Source organism: Podarcis bocagei (assembly GCF_964188305.1).
Source record: "Podarcis bocagei genome assembly, chromosome: 5".
NCBI classification, from domain to species: Eukaryota; Metazoa; Chordata; class Lepidosauria; order Squamata; family Lacertidae; genus Podarcis; species Podarcis bocagei.
Window position 1 is genome coordinate 94,755,323 of NC_138129.1, and position 17,403 is coordinate 94,772,725.

Sequence of the window (17,403 nt, forward strand, 5' to 3'; positions counted from 1 at the left end):
AACATACACACAGAATCTTGTCTGGAAATCTTATCAATATTTATAGGATCTAATAAGAACATAAGAACATAAGATTCTGATGAAGTTTTTTTGTTGGCAGCTAGAAAAACAATAGCACGACAATGGAAAAACCTGGATAATGTGTCTTTGAAGATTTGGTGTGGAAACACATGGCGTATAGCAATATCAGAGAGAGAGAAAACACTTTATCCTCAGGTTTGATACAATGAAAAGCACACCCACAGGATTTTAGCGCTGTATGGTGGGACTTTATTTGATGCACAATGGATAATAGAGAATAGGAGGCATTTCCAGAAGTGGCAAGAAGGGTATGTCAGGGTGATGTCTTAGACAAATGATTAGAGTACACTTAGAACCATAAAGTAAGATTTAGACAAGATATTTATGTGAGAGATGCTGTATCATTTAAACCTCCTCCATAATGGTTTTGTGGTCATATATTGTATTTTGTGGGAGTGGGTAGCGCTGTATTCTAACCACTGAACCTCTTGGGCTTGCTAATCGGAAGGTCAGCGGTTTGAATCCCTGCAACAGGGTGAGCTCCCGTTGCTCTGTGCCAGCTCCTGCCAACCTAGCAGTTCAAAAGCATGCCAGCACAAGTAGATAAATAGGTACCGCTGCGGCGGGAAGGTTAACAGTGTTTCCATGCACTCTGGTTTCCGTCACAGTGCTCCATTGCACCAGAAATGGTTTAGCCATGCTGGCCACATGACCTGGAAAGCTGTCTGTAGACAAACGCCAGCTCCCTTGGCTTGAAAGTGAGAAGAGTCACCTTTGATTGGACTTAACCGTGCAGGGGTCCTTTACCTTTTACCTATTATATTTTGTATTTAATTTGTAGACTTTGAGATTTTTGTTTCTGCGTACCATCACTGCTGCCCTTTATGCATGAGAACAATTATAAATAAAACGACAACAGCACACCTATTTCCATCTAATGTGGGCAAAACTGGAACACTATAGAGAAGATCTTGCAAGTGAGAGGCACAGTGGAGTGGCTACTGACCTGCAGAAAATATATTGTGTGCATAGGGCTCAAGTCGATACGATAATCTCTATTGTCATTGTCCCATACAGAACAACGAAACTGAAAAATATCTACATCAGACATTCAAAAACCAACAAGCCTGCTATCCCAGCTATCCCAGCCTGGTTAACCCCTAAAAAACTCTGATACCCCATAATTAAATACAATATACTCCCACAGAGACTACCTTACACTGCGTTTAAAACCAAAATCGCATTTGGATAAAACCTGTTTCTCAGGCGGCTATTCCTAGTCTTTATAACCCTGTACCTTATTCCAGAAGGCAGAAGCTGAAAAAGAAAATTTCCAGGGTGCGCACTGTCCTGCACTATCTCTGCAGCTTTCTTATGACACCTGGAAGCATAGATTTGATCCAAGGTGGGAAGAATGCACCCAATTATTCTCTCCGCAGTCTTTACAACCCTGGACAACATTGTTTTTTTCCCTGACCGTGCAGTTCCCAAACCACACACACAGACCATAAGTTAATACACTCTCAACAGTACAATGGTAGAATGCCATCAACAGGTCCTTTGAGAGATTATTTTTCCGGAGGATTCTCAGAAAATATAAAGAGTCTAACACTCTTTCATTAGTGAGCAGATTTGTGCTGAATATTCGCCAGTTTCGAATACTAGCTCGGAAACGAATTTCTTAACCTGAGGTACTATTTCTAGGTTAGCGGAGTGTCTGTAACCTGAAGCGTATGTAACCCTAGGTACCACTGTATGCAGCTAGAAAAGGAGACTTTTATCCTGCCTTGTGCCATTTTATTTGAACAAAACAACTTCACTGGGGTATATTTCTGATTGAAACCTGTGTCGGAACAGGATCAGGCACCACAAGCAGCCAAGACTGGTTGGGAGCCGCCAGTTCCTTGAAGAGATGGAACCAAGAAGGGAAGAAGAAGAAGAGAAGAAGAAGAAGAAGAAGAAGAAGAAGAAGAAGAAGAAGTAGTAGTAGTAGTAGTAGTAGTAGTAGTAGTGGAGGAGGAGAAGGAGGAGGAGTTTGGATTTGATATCCCACTTTATCACTACCCTAAGGAGTCTAAAAGCGGCTAACACTCTCCTTTCCCTTCCTCCCCCACAACAAACACTCTGTGAGGTGAGTGGGGCTGAGAGACTTCAGAGAAGTTTGACTAGCCCAAGGTCACCTAGCAGCTGCATGTGGAGGAGCGGGGAATCGAACCCGGTTCACCAGTTTACGAGTCCACCGCTCTTAACCACTACACCACACTGGCCCTGTGCCTGAATTTTCCTGGAAGAAACATGCCCTTGCTTACACATCCATTTGGCTCTGGGGAAGGGTTTGTTCTTCCACTTTCTGCTGCGGCCGCATTAACGAGGCATCAATGACACAGAACACCGTCACTTACAGAGGAGGTGCGTGAGCCAAGGAGGTTGGCTGTGATGGACGATGGCCACACAGGCCGTGTTGAGGGCCACGATGCTCAAGACGAGCCAATAGAACACCTGGGATTTCACCATGTGGCGGACAGAGATGCGCAGGAGCCGCTCCTTGTGTCGGAAGTACGAGGCGCCATCCAGTTTGGCGCTCTTGATGCTGGCCCGAGCGAGGGGGGTGCCTGCAACGGGATGGAAAAGAAAGACGGGAGATGTCAATAGAGATAAATGGTGCAAGGACATTTCACAAAAGTGAGAAGCAGTACATGTGAAAAGGATCTAGGAGTCTTGGTTGACCACAAACTTGATATGAGCCAACAGTGTGACGCGGCAGCTAAAAAAGCCAATGCAATTCTGGGCCTCATCAATAGGAGTATAGCATCTAGATCAAGGGAAGTAATAGTGCCAATGTATTCTGCTCTGGTCAGACCTCACCTGGAGTACTGTGTCCAGTTCTGGGCACCACAGTTCAAGAAGGACACTGACAAACTGGAACGTGTCCAGAGGAGGGCAACCAAAATGGTCAAAGGCCTGGAAACGATGCCTTATGAGGAACGGCTAAGGGAGCTGGGCATGTTTAGCCTGGAGAAGAGGAGGTTAAGGGGTGATATGATAGCCATGTTCAAATATATAAAAGGATGTCACATAGAGGAGGGAGAAAGGTTGTTTTCTGCTGCTCCAGAGAAGCGGACACGGAGCAATGGATCCAAACTACAAGAAAGAAGATTCCACCTAAACATTAGGAAGAACTTCCTGACAGTAAGAGCTGTTTGACAGTGGAATTTGCTGCCAAGGAGTGTGGTGGAGTCTCCTACTTTGGAGGTCTTTAAGCAGAGGCTTGACAACCATATGTCAGGAGTGCTCTGGTGGTGTTTCCTGCTTGGCAGGGGGTTGGACTCGATGGCCCTTGTGGTCTCTTCCACCTCTATGATTCTATGATTCTATGATTCTAAAGACAAACTCCTTGCTGTCTCAGTGCTTTATGGATGCAAGGAAGTACTGTGAAGCTGTAGGCCAGGGTTGGGCCTATTCAGGCCTGCCAGTCATTGGAGGTTGGCTCTCCAGGACTTTTTGGGCAAAGTGTGCCCACTGTTCCTGTACCTGATATCATACACGATGTCTAAAATTGGACTAAAATTGTCAACCGAAAACTTTACTTTTCCAGTTCATCACCACAACAGTTATTGACACTGGGCTTCAGTAAAGCAAACAATTTAATTAGACAGCACCTATACGATATCGAGCGACAGAATAATTTGGTGACGCTAAGGAAATTTTGTCCATGGTATGACTATTTCCCACCTAGTCATTTTGACACTTTGGCACCCTATTTGCAAAATTTAACCATTCCAAAATACAGACACGCTTTCACTTTTGAAAATGGAATATACTGTCTTCGGCTGTAGTTGAGGGTCAATTTCAAAAACCTCCACCAGAAAAAACGGTTATGTCCATGTGGAGATGGCAGTACTGAGTCAGTGGCTGATGTGACTTGCACTTTTTATAAAGATTTGAGGAGTGAGGTTATTAAAATGTAAAGGGACCCCTGAACATTAGGTCCAGTCGTGGCCAACTCTGGGGTTGCGGTGCTCATCTCGCTTTATTGGCCAAGGGAGCCAGCGTACAGCTTCCGGGTCATGTGGCCAGCATGACTAAGCCGCTTCTGGCAAACCAGAGGAGCGCACAGAAACGTCGTTTACCTTCCCGCCAGAGTGGTACCTATTTATCTACTTCCACTTTGATGTGCTTTCAAACTGCTAGGTTGGCAGGAGCAGGGACCGAGCAACAGGAGCTCACCCCATCGCGGGGATTTGAACTGTCGACCATCCGCGTCCCCAAGTGAGGTTATTACCCTTCTACTATTGTCCATGTCGGCTGACTCAACCATCCCTATTGTGTCCTTTCTTTTAGCAGATCAAGATGATCAGGTGACAGCAAAAACTGCAAGGCTTTTAGTGGGGGCAATTAGAATAAGATCTACTATTGGATGTAAACCTCCAAAATGTACTTTGTATAGTTAAGTTTTTAACTCTATCTTCGGTACATTTTATTTTATTTTATTTTATTTTATTGCTATGGCTAGTGGCTGATGCAAATAAAGATTCTTCTGATCTGATTCATATGAAGTCAGGCACAGGAAGCTTCAAGCCACAGCTAAAATAAAGACGGTCAGATCCTGTTCCTTCCCTGCTCACTTGCTATAGACAAGCTTGGGCAAAATTTAGATCTGGCTGTATGATAGCCCTCTCTTGGACAGAAGGGAACAGGATGCTTCCTCCTTTTGGTCTGTGTATGTATCAATTAATGAGGACAAAATTATGATTTTTTAGAATCCAGCTTCTCCTCATTCAGTGCTTTAGGGTTTAACATTTGTTTGAGCCCATAGGAGCCATGAATTTCAGCAAGCTACCTGAGCTCATATTGACCCCTAAATACCATCTCCAGCAAGCAGAGTCTGGCCAACTTGAGCTTTGTGAGACCTTTCCCTATATGCATACAATCATTTCCTGTGGTTTTTTTAAAAGAGTAATTACTAGTCTGAAACTCATCCTGAAAGCTCAAGTGTGTGTGTGAATAAGCTGATTTTTAAAGCATTAAACAGCACTTCAGACATTATCGCTCTCATTCCCAGAAGGATGCAGTTAATCGCCAAAACCATGTATTTATTATAAAACAGAGATAGTATCTCCGTCATATGTTTACACACACAGTATTCCAAAGAGCGAAGAATAAATCACACTGCAAACTTCCAAGCTAAAGAACCCAAAGGAATACTAGTGCCAATTATCAAGTCAAGGCAGAATCTGAGTCCTTTTCTGGTACGCCAGATATTGGGACAAAAACATCTACTTTATTATACTCTGCAGCAATACCCATGCTGAGAGCTGCCTAACAAAAATAGTTTTAAAAAAATAAAAGTCCAAGGTTGCAAATCTATAGCATCAGGCCCGTAACACACCATTCCCAAAACTGCAAGAGAAATTGTTTATTCTCTGTGTTAATCAAGTCGGGGGCAGCTACTGGAAAGCATGGCACGGTTAACTTATTTCAATCAAGGGTTTGCAATTATTCCCTCATTCTGTGCCTCTCTTCCAGAACGAAGGCATGTCCTCCTGCCAGCCCCAAGATAACAGAATGAAAATGAGATGTTCTGCTTCTCACTTGAAGGAGTCACAAAATCCTGGATGATCCTGTGCCAACGCTTCTTTCTAGGGTGAGCCCACACGCAAAGGAGAACAGAGCTTCAGAACATCTAAGAGTTGCGTAGGAATATTCCCCTTGGAATGCTGTCCAGGCCACGCCTCTCACCACGCCCCTCTGCAGGCCATGCCTCTCACCTGCCCACACCCTCAAGTGGTTTTGCTGGATCATGTCCCGAAACTCTTGGACCCTAAACTTCCATCCCTGCTTGTTATGTACTGAGCTGAATCCTAGAACAATAGGATCCAAAATGCAGCAGTCTGATTGGTCTGCAGGAGCCACCCAATCGTGCTCCAGGTGGAAGTGAAACAGTGACCTGATTGGCCTACAGGAGCAGCCAATCAGGCTCCTGGATGAAGTGAATCAGCAAACTGATTGGTCTGCAGGAGCAGCCAATCAGGCTTCTGGAGGAAGTGAATCCACAACCTGATTGGCCTACAGGAGCAGCCCGGAATTAGCCAACCATGCTAACCATTGTGTAAATAATGTATATATAGCTAGACATTTTGGGGAAAGTTTCATTCATTGCTACTATGAGCTGAACAAAGAGTATGAAATTCACACTTGACTCCGAGTATGCTTCTTCTGATTTCATTTTGGTGTTGCAGTTTCACCCCTTTTGGAGCAGTATTATCGTTCACCACTGGTCAGAGGCACAAAAGTGGCGTCTTTAGATGAATGAAGACCTGGGTTTGGAGCAAGAGCCTCCAGGACAGGCATTGAATGTCTGCATCTTACCGACAGAGGAGATATCCACACGCTCATCGCTGGAGTCACGATTCATGACTTCTGTCCGATTCCTTTTAATGGTCGCCCTCCTGAGAACTAGGAAGGGCGTAGGAAAGGCAAAAAAAAAAAATCATCATGTTAATATGCTACTATAAGAAAGACACACCATAAACAAGACACATCCAAGAATGAAGGGCAAAAAAGAGAAACGTCTCACAGATGACATGGGAAAAGGACAAGTTCCTGATTTTTGCAATACGCCCAACATATTTTGGCTTAACCCTTCCCCGACCCATCATTTTTTTCTTTGCAACCCATTCCCGCCCACTTTTCCCAACTTGCCAAGGCAGCACAGCTGTACATGTGGGGGAAGTAAAAGGTAAAGGTAAAGGGACCCCTGACCATTAGGTCCAGTCGTGGCCGACTCTGGGGTTGCGGCGCTCATCTCGCTTTATTGGCCGAGGGAGCCGGCGTACAGCTTCCGGGTCATGTGGCCAGCATGACTAAGCCGCTTCTGGCAAACCAGAGCAGCGCACGGAAACACCATTTACCTCCCCGCCGGAGCGATACCTATTTATTTACTTGCACTTTGATGTGCTTTCAAACTGCTAGGTTGGCAGGAGCAGGGACCGAGCAATGGGAGCTCACCCCGCCGCAGGGATTCAAACCTCTGACCTTCTGATCGGCAAGTCCTAGGCTCTGTGGTGTAACCCACAGTGCCACCCATATGTGGGGAAAGTAGCCTAGTGGAAAAAGCAGCAGGCCGAAGAAGCATTCTGCATCTCCCCATGGATATCAAATTTCAGGGTGCGTCCCCCCACTTACCTTCTAATGCCGATGTGCCAGAATTCTTGTTCTCTTCAGCCAGCATGACTTCCTCTATGTAAAGATGCAAAAGGATAATAAAAGAAGTTTAGGAATATATTTGTCAACCATCTAATCAGCAAAACAAAAGGGACAATATTATTTGGCGATATGAGACTAATCACATCATGGCTGTGGTAGGACCATTTGTCCACATCTATTCTACCTTGTGGGGAGAAAAAGAATCTTGTTCACTTGCGTATTTCTTTCTTTTTCTTTTTTTAAAAAAGAGCATGTTATGTAGGTTTTATGTGAATTCCAAATGTCTTTTAAGCTGAAGATATAGTTTTAAAAATGGCACAGCACATTTGAGCAACATAGAAAACAAAAGGCAGGTGTGCACTCCTACGCAAGAGGCGTACAGTTAGGGAGCACTCAGCCAACAGACTAAAAAAGCCACCCTCAAACAACAAAACTTCAAGAAACTCACGGAATGTGACCGAAAATTGAAGAGTTTTATCACTATGTTCCAAACTGTATCCAGTATACGTCTATGGCTTGCAATATAACTGCATTCCACACACTACAAAACTTCAGTGGCAACCAACGTGGTATTGCATTTCTGGCAGTGAAGCCTCTGGCATTTGTTGAACAAGCTAGTACAAATCTATGGAATGTCCACAAACATTCCAACTTCTCAGCAACAAAGTATTCACCGTAGAAGTTTAGGTGAGAAAGGATCGTTGACACAACAGGCACTAGGAGCTGCTGTGCAAAGCAGGCCAAGGAAACTGACTGAAGGAGGCACCGGAAGATGGGAAACCTAAGGGACAGGTAACCTGGAGCAGGTTAGTTGAAGGGAAGAGACACGGAAGGGGAAAGGATGCAGGAACCTGAGGGAAAGTCAGGTGGAACAGTCTCAGGACTAGGGAGCAGTCAGCATGGGTTACCAAACCTAGACCTTGGAAAGACTCCTGCGCCACTGAGAGTTGCAAACAAGGGGCAATTCTGCCAGCTATGACTTCAGCAGCATTGTGATCTAGAAATCCTAAGGGGCAGCGGGGCAGAGGAACAGTGATAGGATGGAGCTCTGAATTAACTTCACGTTTTAATTTGAACTACTAAGCTAATACTTTGATTCCAGACTAATGAGAATGCAATTGAGTAGATTGGAAGTCTAACACAAAGGTGGGGTGAGGGGTGGTGGATGGTGATGGGAAAAGGAATTATCTGTGGGATTGAGTGTAGGTATGTTTAAATATTTTTAAGGATTGTATGAAATGTATGCTTGTATGCTTGTATATTCGCAATATGTGTGTATTAATGCTGAATTATTTTAATAATAAAAACTTTTCAAAAAAAAGAGATATACTGTAATATTGCTAAGAGGACTTAAAGGTAAAGGTAAAGGGACCCCTGACCATTAGGTCCAGTCGTGGCTGACTCTGGGGTTGCGGTGCTCATCTCGCTTTATTGGCCGAGGGAGCCGGCGTACAGCTTCCGGGTCATGTGGCCAGCATGACTAAGCCGCTTCTGGCGAACCAGAGCAGCGCACGGAAACGCTGTTTACCTTCCCGCCAGAGAAGGTATTTATCTACTTGCACTTTGACGTGCTTTCAAACTGCTAGGTTGGCAGGAGCAGGGACCGAGCAACGGGAGCTCACCCCATTGTGGGGATTCGAACCACCAACCTTCTGATCGGCAAGCCCTAGGCTCTGTGGTTTAACCCACAGTGCCACCCACGTCCCCATTAAGAGGACTTAAATTTTCCAAAATGGTTTTGCAAACTGCGCACTAAAAGAAGGTAGTTTCAGGGCACAGAAGGGCATGGGCCGTGTACACAGGTTTCAGTTGTCGGCAGCTCTGGCTCTCTCCTGACGGTTTGCTGTTGTTCTAAGCTGACAGCTGGATTGGCTCCACATCCTGCCCTGACCCCAGACCTACTTTACCTGCTTTATCTATCCAAGCCCGGTAGCCGTTCAGCTCCCGTTCAATCTGCTGCTGCCTCCTCAGTTTCATGAAGGCCCGGCGATTTTCCACTCGCTCTCGCTCTTTGGCAAATTCCCTGTAGAGGCAGGAAGGAGACCAAGATCCTGTTAGAAAAAGACTTTCTGCAGCGCTACAGCACTGAGTTGTATACTGCTTAGCACACAGCCATGGCACGGAGGGGTGGGAAGAAGGCTGTCTTAGTTTGCGACGGGGGAATCAAGGAGAAAACCCATACAGGTGAATCTGGAGAGAGAGAAGTACTGAGCTCAGAGCAGGTCAGCTGAAAGCGATTGCCAGGGGTTTGTATTTATTTATTCATTACTAGATTCCCAGCCCACCTTTGCCTCCAAGGGGCAAAAGGCAGGATACGTGATTCCTCCTCCCCGTTATTCTCACAACAGAGCAGGTTGGGCAGACTGGTTCAAGATTACCCACTGGGTTTCATAGCCAGGTATTTGAACCGGGGTCTCCCTGGTCCTATTATTTATTTATTTATTTATTATTTTTTGCATTTTATTGTTTTATTCATTTAGTGTACAATCTTTACAAATAAAGATTTCACACCCAAGATAAAATCATAAATGGTAAAAGCTTGAGTCTCATGTTTCATTTAGACTAATCTCTTCTCAGATTCCATTATTTTAATATTCCTCAATGTTTGTTTCCTTGTTTTAACTCCTTATTCTCAATCTCTTAAATCCTATATATATCTTTAACAATTTTTCAGTTAGTGCCCTCATCTCTCTCCCCCAAGACCCATTGCTTCCCTCCACCCATACATACATACTGTTGTTTTTTTGTTGCGTTACCTTCTGTTTATATTTGTTGTTCCATCTTTGTTATGATATTATCCTATCTCCTTATGCCCTTTAAGCTATTGCATATTAATTTTGAAGCTCCAAAACCAACTCTTTTCATATAGACCTTTACTCATTCCCACTCTTTATAAAATTTTTGATTAGGACAACTTCTAATTGATGCTGTTAACTTTGCCATTTCCACAAATTCGCAAATTTAGTCTCTCCATTCTAGTAATTCTGGTATTTTGTCTGTTTTCCAATTTTCCGCCAGGTCTCCCTCGTCCTAATCTAATCTCCTTTAACCTCTATACCGCAGTGGATTGAGCTCAGGTGAAAGAAGGCCCAACTCTCCAAGCTTGTTTATGTGTGTGCAAATTGGACTCAGAGGAAGCCTGCATCAGGCTGTTGACACCCCCTGAAAGCCAACCGGTGCCTACCACGCCTCATTGTTAACAAATCAAGCCAAGGAATCACTCGCTCAAAGCTCCTCCCCACTCGAAACCCACCGCAAGCGAGTGCAAATAATCATAACCAAACACTGGAGAGACCTGTCAGGAGTAAGAATGGACCAATGGTACCAAATAGTATGGGAAACAGCCCTACTAGAAAAATTAACCAATAAACTGAAACTGGCACGGGGACAAATAGAAGAAGACGCCTTCACCCCGGTATGGTTCCCCTTTATCACATACACAGCCCAACAAGACTATGACAAGAATCCGCCAACAGCATATGAATCAATATGGCTAACCTGATCCAAAACACCCACCCACCTCACTCACACATGAAAACAAAGCTCACAACAGTTAATCACAAAAGAACAACCACACCCTACACCAACCCCAACCTCTCTCACCACCAAAGGAACACAAGCAGATAGCAGAGAACCTGCACAAGCAATGCTGACACAAAACCCCACACACATATTAAGTAAAATAGAAACATGGCCACCTGACCCCACCCCTACTCGCCTTTCCACCCTCCACCTCTTTCCCCCTTTTCTTCCTATTGTAGCACTAATGTTTCAACAAACGAAACTGATCTGTAAAAATGTTACTTGGAAAAGAAAAGAGAGACACTGCTCATACTTTTGTAAAGCGTGTTCTCATAGAAGAGAGAGCACGTGTTGCGGATGGGGCCAAACAAAACCCCCAGTTAGTGACCATCCCATTGAGGGCAATGGGATGGAGCAGATTGGTTAAAGCTGTTGCTGGGGCAAAATTGATGTTGCCAATTTAGGGGTGGGTTTAGACCCCTTATATAAGCAGGGTCCACAGCTTTCTCTTTCTCTTTTGCTGTGGACATCGGATCGTTTACACCGGAGTGAAACAGCGAGAGAAGTCTTGGTCGTATTGATCTTAGCTTCACCTTTCTTTCTTTCCCAACCCATTTTATCCCCAAGCGACTGTTAAGTTAACTTTTTCCGAATTATTAATATTAATTTGGTTTTCTTCCCTGGTAATTTATCCCTGTTTTCTCCCTGCGGGGGGGGGGGTGATCTCCCGGTCCCGACTGGCTACGGCCCGGTCTCGGCCGAGCCGTTGTCCAGGCCGGGAAGACTTGGTCGGGGGGGGGCTGGGTCCCTGTTGTATCTGGCCCGGCTATCCCTGGCCATTGGAGCCTGCCCACTGACCCTCGGCCTACCGCTCCGGGGCCTACCGCTGCTGCGGGGCGGCCGCGGTTCGGCCGTTACCCACCCTCCTCCCCCTCCCCCTTACTCACATCTGAGTTCCCCCGGGTCTCGCTGCCGCCGCTGTGATTGTCGGTGGCCCGCGGCGAGGCGCCTTCACGCGTCCGGCGGCGCGGTGATCGGCCCCGGCCCGCTTCCCGGTGTCGGGGCCTAGGGGATCCCGGAGCTCGCGGCTGCAGCGGCTGCTGCGCGCGGCCCGCCGGGGCGCCTCGATCGCCCGCGCCTGGGCCGGATCCGGCCGGGCCTGCCGCGCCGCGCCGTTGGTCGCGTCCGGCGGCGCGGCGATCGGCCCCTGCCCGCTTCCCGGCGTCGGGGCTTAGGGGCTCCCGGGGCTCGCGGCTGCAGCGGCTGCTGCGCGCGGCCCGCCGGGGCGCTTTGATCGCCCGCGCCTGGGCCGGATCCGGCCGGGCCTGCCGCGCCGCGCCGTTGGTCGCGTCCGGCGGCGCGGCGATTAGCCCCGGCCCGCTTCGGCGCGGTTGGAGGGCCTGCGCGGCCTAGGCCGCCTCCCGGCATCGGGGCCTGGGGGGGCTCTCGGGGCTCGCTGCTGCAGCGGCTGCTGCGCGCGGCCCGCCGGGGGTGCCCATCCGGCCGGGCCTGCCGCGCCGCGGACCGCCTCCGGCGGCGCGGGGATCTGCTGCGGCCGAGGCCGGGACGGCCTGGGCCGCCTTTCTCGTTGAGGCCCGTGGAGGCCTCTCGGCTCCCGGACGGGGGAGCGATTTTTTTTTCCAACTTTCCCCCTCCTCTCGCCCCTCCCGTCCTAGCGGGCCCTATAGGGGTGCTGGGGGGGGCCGTTGGAGCTGCGGAGCCTTACTGCCCCGCTGGGCCTCCTCATAGGCGCTTGGGGGCTCCTTCTGAATTGATCCCTGGTCTGGCCCAGCCTCATCGGGGGGGGCAATTTTGGCGGGAGCGCCATCTTGCCCCCGTTTCATTAATAGAGGCCCCTGCTGGCCGGATCTGGTATCTGCAGTGCCTGTTTGTGTTAACTGTGCACCGCAGTGGCCTCTAGTGGCCAGTCTGGTATTGCAGGGGTGGTTTAATTTTATCTGTTCAGGTTAGCCTATTAATCCCTGTTGCGGATACCACTGATTGAGCCTCTGAATACGCTTGGGGCTTTGGGGTTATTCTCCTGCCTGCTGGTTGTTTATTCTTGGTTAAAATTCGTTAATCTGTATCGTATTATTTTCCTGTATTATTATTTAATTTTTATTTGATCTTGACTTAATTTCTTTTGCTTTATCCCTTCTTATTTGATTTTCCGTCCAAAGCCAGTAGCAGGCATGGCTCCAAAAAAGGCGACAAGGAAGTCGGCCCCTCCCCTCTCTGCTAAGCGGCCCATAAAAGGCCCATCTCAGGCTTTGCGTTCTCCTCAACCTGGCCAGTCTTTACGACGAGTCCAATCCATGGTTTCTAGTTTGGCTGGTGACCCGGTGTCTCTGGCAAGGATGGAGGCGGAGCTGGATGGCCTGATGCATCGCCACTCGACCCCGTCAACTTCTTCTGCTACGCTGGCTCCCCCTGTGGATGCTCCGCTTCCACCGTCTTCATCCAGTGAAGAAGAAGAAGAGCCAGTGCCAGCCAGTGGCTACTTGCTTGACGTGCCACAGGCTCAGTCCTCGGTGCCGCCTGTGTCGCAGGTGGCCGTGCCACGGGGTCGGGTCTCTGCCCGGGCGGGGGCTAGGAGAGGGGCACCTGCACGGGGCCTTGTTGTGCGGGGTCGGCCTGCGCAGCACGCAGTTACGGGCAGGGCGATTCCTGGTCAATCACAGGCTGTGTCTTTTCAGTCACTTTCAGCCACTCCGCAGCAGGGCGATGCCTCAGAGTCGTCGATCGAGGACAGCCTCCCTATTCCTCCAAAGACCTCCTCGGGTGGACATCGCCGTCACAAGAAAAGCTCCAGGAGGCGTGCCAAGAGGAGACGTAGAGACACCTCGTCCTCTTCATCAGGTGCGTCATCCCAGACTTCTAGTAGTGACGAGGAGGCGCCCCTTAAGTTATACTGGGGTTTCGGTGAAACCTCGGGGCTCCCAAAATGGGTTTGGGAACGGAGGGCGAATTCCCATAGGGCCAGGTATGGTGCAGTGCTAGACTGCCTTGAGGGGGCCCTGGTGCCGGACGTAAAGGTCTCCACCAACTCGGCCAGGGATATCATTCCGGGGGCTCACCTGTCCGCCAAGTTGCGTTCTAGGATATTGGACGGCCGCTATGTCGATATATTTAGCCTAGCCCCCCCTTTGGAAGGCCAGGAGCCTCTGGATAAGGGCCTGCCCGCTCCAAAGAAGCGATCTATCATAGCTAAGGCCGACAGGACCTTCGAGCGTTGGCTAGATAGTTTTCAGGTTTTTGCTGGAGTTGTGGCCGCGGCCTACCCCAGGAGATCATTGCATCTTTGGGTGTATCTATCCATTGTCCGTTCCGCCTTCACAATGGCCGGAGAAACTGCCGCGCTAGCTTACGACCAGAATTTTAGACGTAGGGCGGCTAAGATCCCTACGGCCCGCTGGGATCGGAAGGACTTGGATGTCTGGACCACTTATGTGGCCCCCCGAATAGAGAAGAAGGCCCCTGACTCCCAGAAGTTTAAGGCTGCCCCTACCAGGGCGGGGAAAAAGCTTTTTTGCTGGGAGTTCAATAAGGGTGCTTGCACACGGCTGTCTTGTAAATATGCACATGTGTGTGATAAGTGTTCAGGGAACCATTCCGGGTCCGCGTGCCAGACTGGCCGCCGCCCCTTTCGGAAAGGGGGGGGCTCTCAACAGCCCCCAAAAACCGCAGCCCAGGCCCCTGCCGGAGGAGCAGGGAAGTAGCTTGATCTCCTCTTTAGCTTACACCCCGGTAAGGCTTCAGCCGTTGCTTTCCTTGTTGGAGTTGTACCCCGATGCCAAGGCGGCGTCTTATTTGCGCGAAGGTTTTTCTTTAGGTTTTAGAATCCCGGTGGTCTCTACCCCGGTTGCCAGAAACCCAGCCAACCAGAAATCGATTAGGGATATGCCAGAGGTGGCACGAAGAAAAATTGGTAAGGAACTAGCTTTACGTCGCATGGCCGGTCCATTTGCGGTCCCTCCATTTCCCAATTTGCATATTTCACCTTTGGGCATAGTTCCCAAAAAAGCCCCGGGGGAATTTCGCCTAATACATAATCTCTCACATCCCAGAGGCACATCAGTAAATGATGTGATTCCCCCGGAGCTTTGTTCGGTGAGGTATGCTTCCTTGGATCACGCAATCAAGATGATCCGGAAATTTGGGCCAGGCGCCTTACTGGCAAAATGCGACATTGAATCAGCATTTCGGCTGCTTCCTATTCATCCCGATGATTTTTGGTTGCTGGGATTTCAGTTCGAAGGAAGTTTTTACTTCGATAAGGCTATGCCCATGGGTTGCTCAGTTGCCTGTGCGGCCTTTGAGAGTTTTAGTTCGTTTTTGGAATGGGCTCTACGTGAGAAAACCGGTTTAAGCGGTGTCACGCATTATCTCGATGATTTTTTGGTCGCCTCTGCAGGCGATACGGGGGATTGTGTAGTCTTATTGCAAGCCTTCGCTTCTTTAACGGAAGAGCTGGGCGTCCCGTTAGCGGCTGAGAAGACCGAGGGTCCTTCTACCAAGCTGACTTACCTTGGTATCTTGTTAGATACCGTGGCTCAAACTTCTAGCCTGCCGCCTGAAAAAATAACCAATTTGAGAATGGTCATTGAGGAGATGATTCCTTTAAAGAAGGTCTCCCTGCGGCAACTTCAGTCCTTGCTGGGCCACCTGAACTTTGCTTGCAGGGTGGTCGCTCCCGGGCGTCCATTCTGTTCACGCTTGGCCAGACTCACCTCGGGCTTGCAGGCCCCGCATCACAGGGTCCGCCTTCCTTCTCAGGTACGGGCTGACCTTGCTATTTGGCTGGAATTCTTGGACGAATTCAACGGGGTGTCCTTGTGGCAGGACACTTTGAACCTCCACAACGACTTCCAAGTGCATTCGGATGCTGCGGGGTCCTTGGGGTTTGGCTTGTACTGGGATGGCAGGTGGTGCGCTGAGCGCTGGCCTCCAGCATGGCTGGGGCAAGCTATAACTAGGGACTTAACCTTTCTTGAGTTTTTCCCCATTGTAGTGGCAGTGCACTTGTGGGTCGAACAATTTAGGGATCACCGTGTTTGTTTCTGGACTGATAACCAGGCGGTGGTGAATGTACTGGCCAAGCAGTCTTCACGATCCCCTCGGGTATCTGCCCTGCTTCGGGCCTTCGTTTTGCATTGCTTGCGTTTTAACATTGTTTTTTCTGCCCGCTTTGTCCCAGGAATTTCTAACGAAATTGCTGATGCTCTGTCCCGTTTTCAGATGGAGCGTTTCAGGTCCCTGGTGCCAGTGGCTCGAGACCGTCCGGAAATTTTCCCGGATCATCTCTGGAACCTTGGCAGGACTTAGTCTTACAGGGAGTAGCTGCATCTGTTGCACCTTCTACCTTGAGGTCCTATAAAAAGGCCTGGGCGGATTTTTTGTTATTTAGTGGGCAGCCAGCTGGGGAGGTTACCACCCCCCATTCCACCTCTCAGGTGCTTCGGTACCTGGCGCATCTATTCCAGATGCGTCGGGCAGCCAGGACCCTACGCCTGCATTCTGCAGCAATTTCCTTTTTTAGTAAAACATATTTTAATAAAGATCCGTGTAGGAAGTTTGTAGTGCGTAGGGCCTTGGAGGGTTGGGGACGTCTCACTCCTTCCAGGCCCGTCTCCAGACGACCCATTACATTTGAATTGCTGGCGCGGATGCGGTCTAAGCTGAGCAGCATCTGTTGGTCGAAATTTGAGGTTCGGCTATTTGCAGCAGCCTTTTCGGTAACTTTCTTTGGGGCCCTGAGGGTTGGCGAAGTGGTCCTCGAGCCCAAGCAGGACGGAGGTTCTAGGGGTTTGTTGATGCAGGATGTGAGTGTGTCTTCGAGGGACCTGCAGGTTCACGTCAGGAATTCAAAAACGGACCAACTAGGCAAGGGCGCGGTCATTACACTTCCTGCGACGGGCGAGAGTGGCCCTTGCCCGGTGAAGGACCTTAAGAAGTATTTAGCCCTGCGCCCTGGGGGAGAAGGGCCCCTGTTCATACACGAAAATGGCCGCCCGCTGGTGAGACACCAGTTTGCGGGAGTGTTGCGAAAAGCTGTGGAGGCTTGTGGCCTCCCGGCTTCTGAGTTTGCCCCTCACTCATTTAGGATTGGGGCGGCTACAACTGCCGCTCACTGGGGTTTGTCAGTTAAGAGGATAAAGGACCTGGGTCGGTGGCGTTCGGATGCATTCAGGAACTACGTGAGGAAATAATGTGTTGTTGTACTTACATATGTGTGTTTTACCCTAGGTCGGGCTGCTATCCGTATTTGGATAGTAGGGCACAGTATTGTGCACTGGGCTGCGGACAGAGCTCGCCAGTCCGGACTGGGTGACGGCCTGGGATTCCCGCGCCACGTTCAGGTGTCCTGGATTGCCAGAAGGGGGATGCTGTGGAGGGAATTGTTACCTCTCATGCGAAGGCGTGTCTTCCAATGGGGCCCTCCTTCAGCGATCGTGTTGCAGCTCGGGGAGAATGATATGGTTTCCTCTTCCTGCTACGAGCTGCGTGCTACCATATTACAGGACCTTGGGGAATTGGCGGCACGGGTGCCGTCAACTAAGCTAATTTGGTCACAGCTGTTGCAACGCCGCATCTGGCGTGGTAGTCCTTGCCCAGTCGCCACTGAACGTGCAAGGAAGCGGATTAATTCCGCAG

At 49.1% G+C, this 17,403-nt stretch overlaps 1 protein-coding gene across 1 annotated transcript in view; it reads right to left on the minus strand.

Annotated features, from left to right (window-relative positions):
• Positions 1–17,403, minus strand: part of CACNA1E (calcium voltage-gated channel subunit alpha1 E) — a 497,143-nt gene that overhangs the window by 133,736 nt on the left and 346,004 nt on the right. Inside the window, 4 exon segments of the mRNA XM_081194559.1 lie at positions 2,424–2,633; positions 6,391–6,477; positions 7,207–7,260; positions 9,135–9,250. Of these exon segments, the coding sequence (XP_081050685.1) occupies positions 2,424–2,633; positions 6,391–6,477; positions 7,207–7,260; positions 9,135–9,250 (467 nt within the window).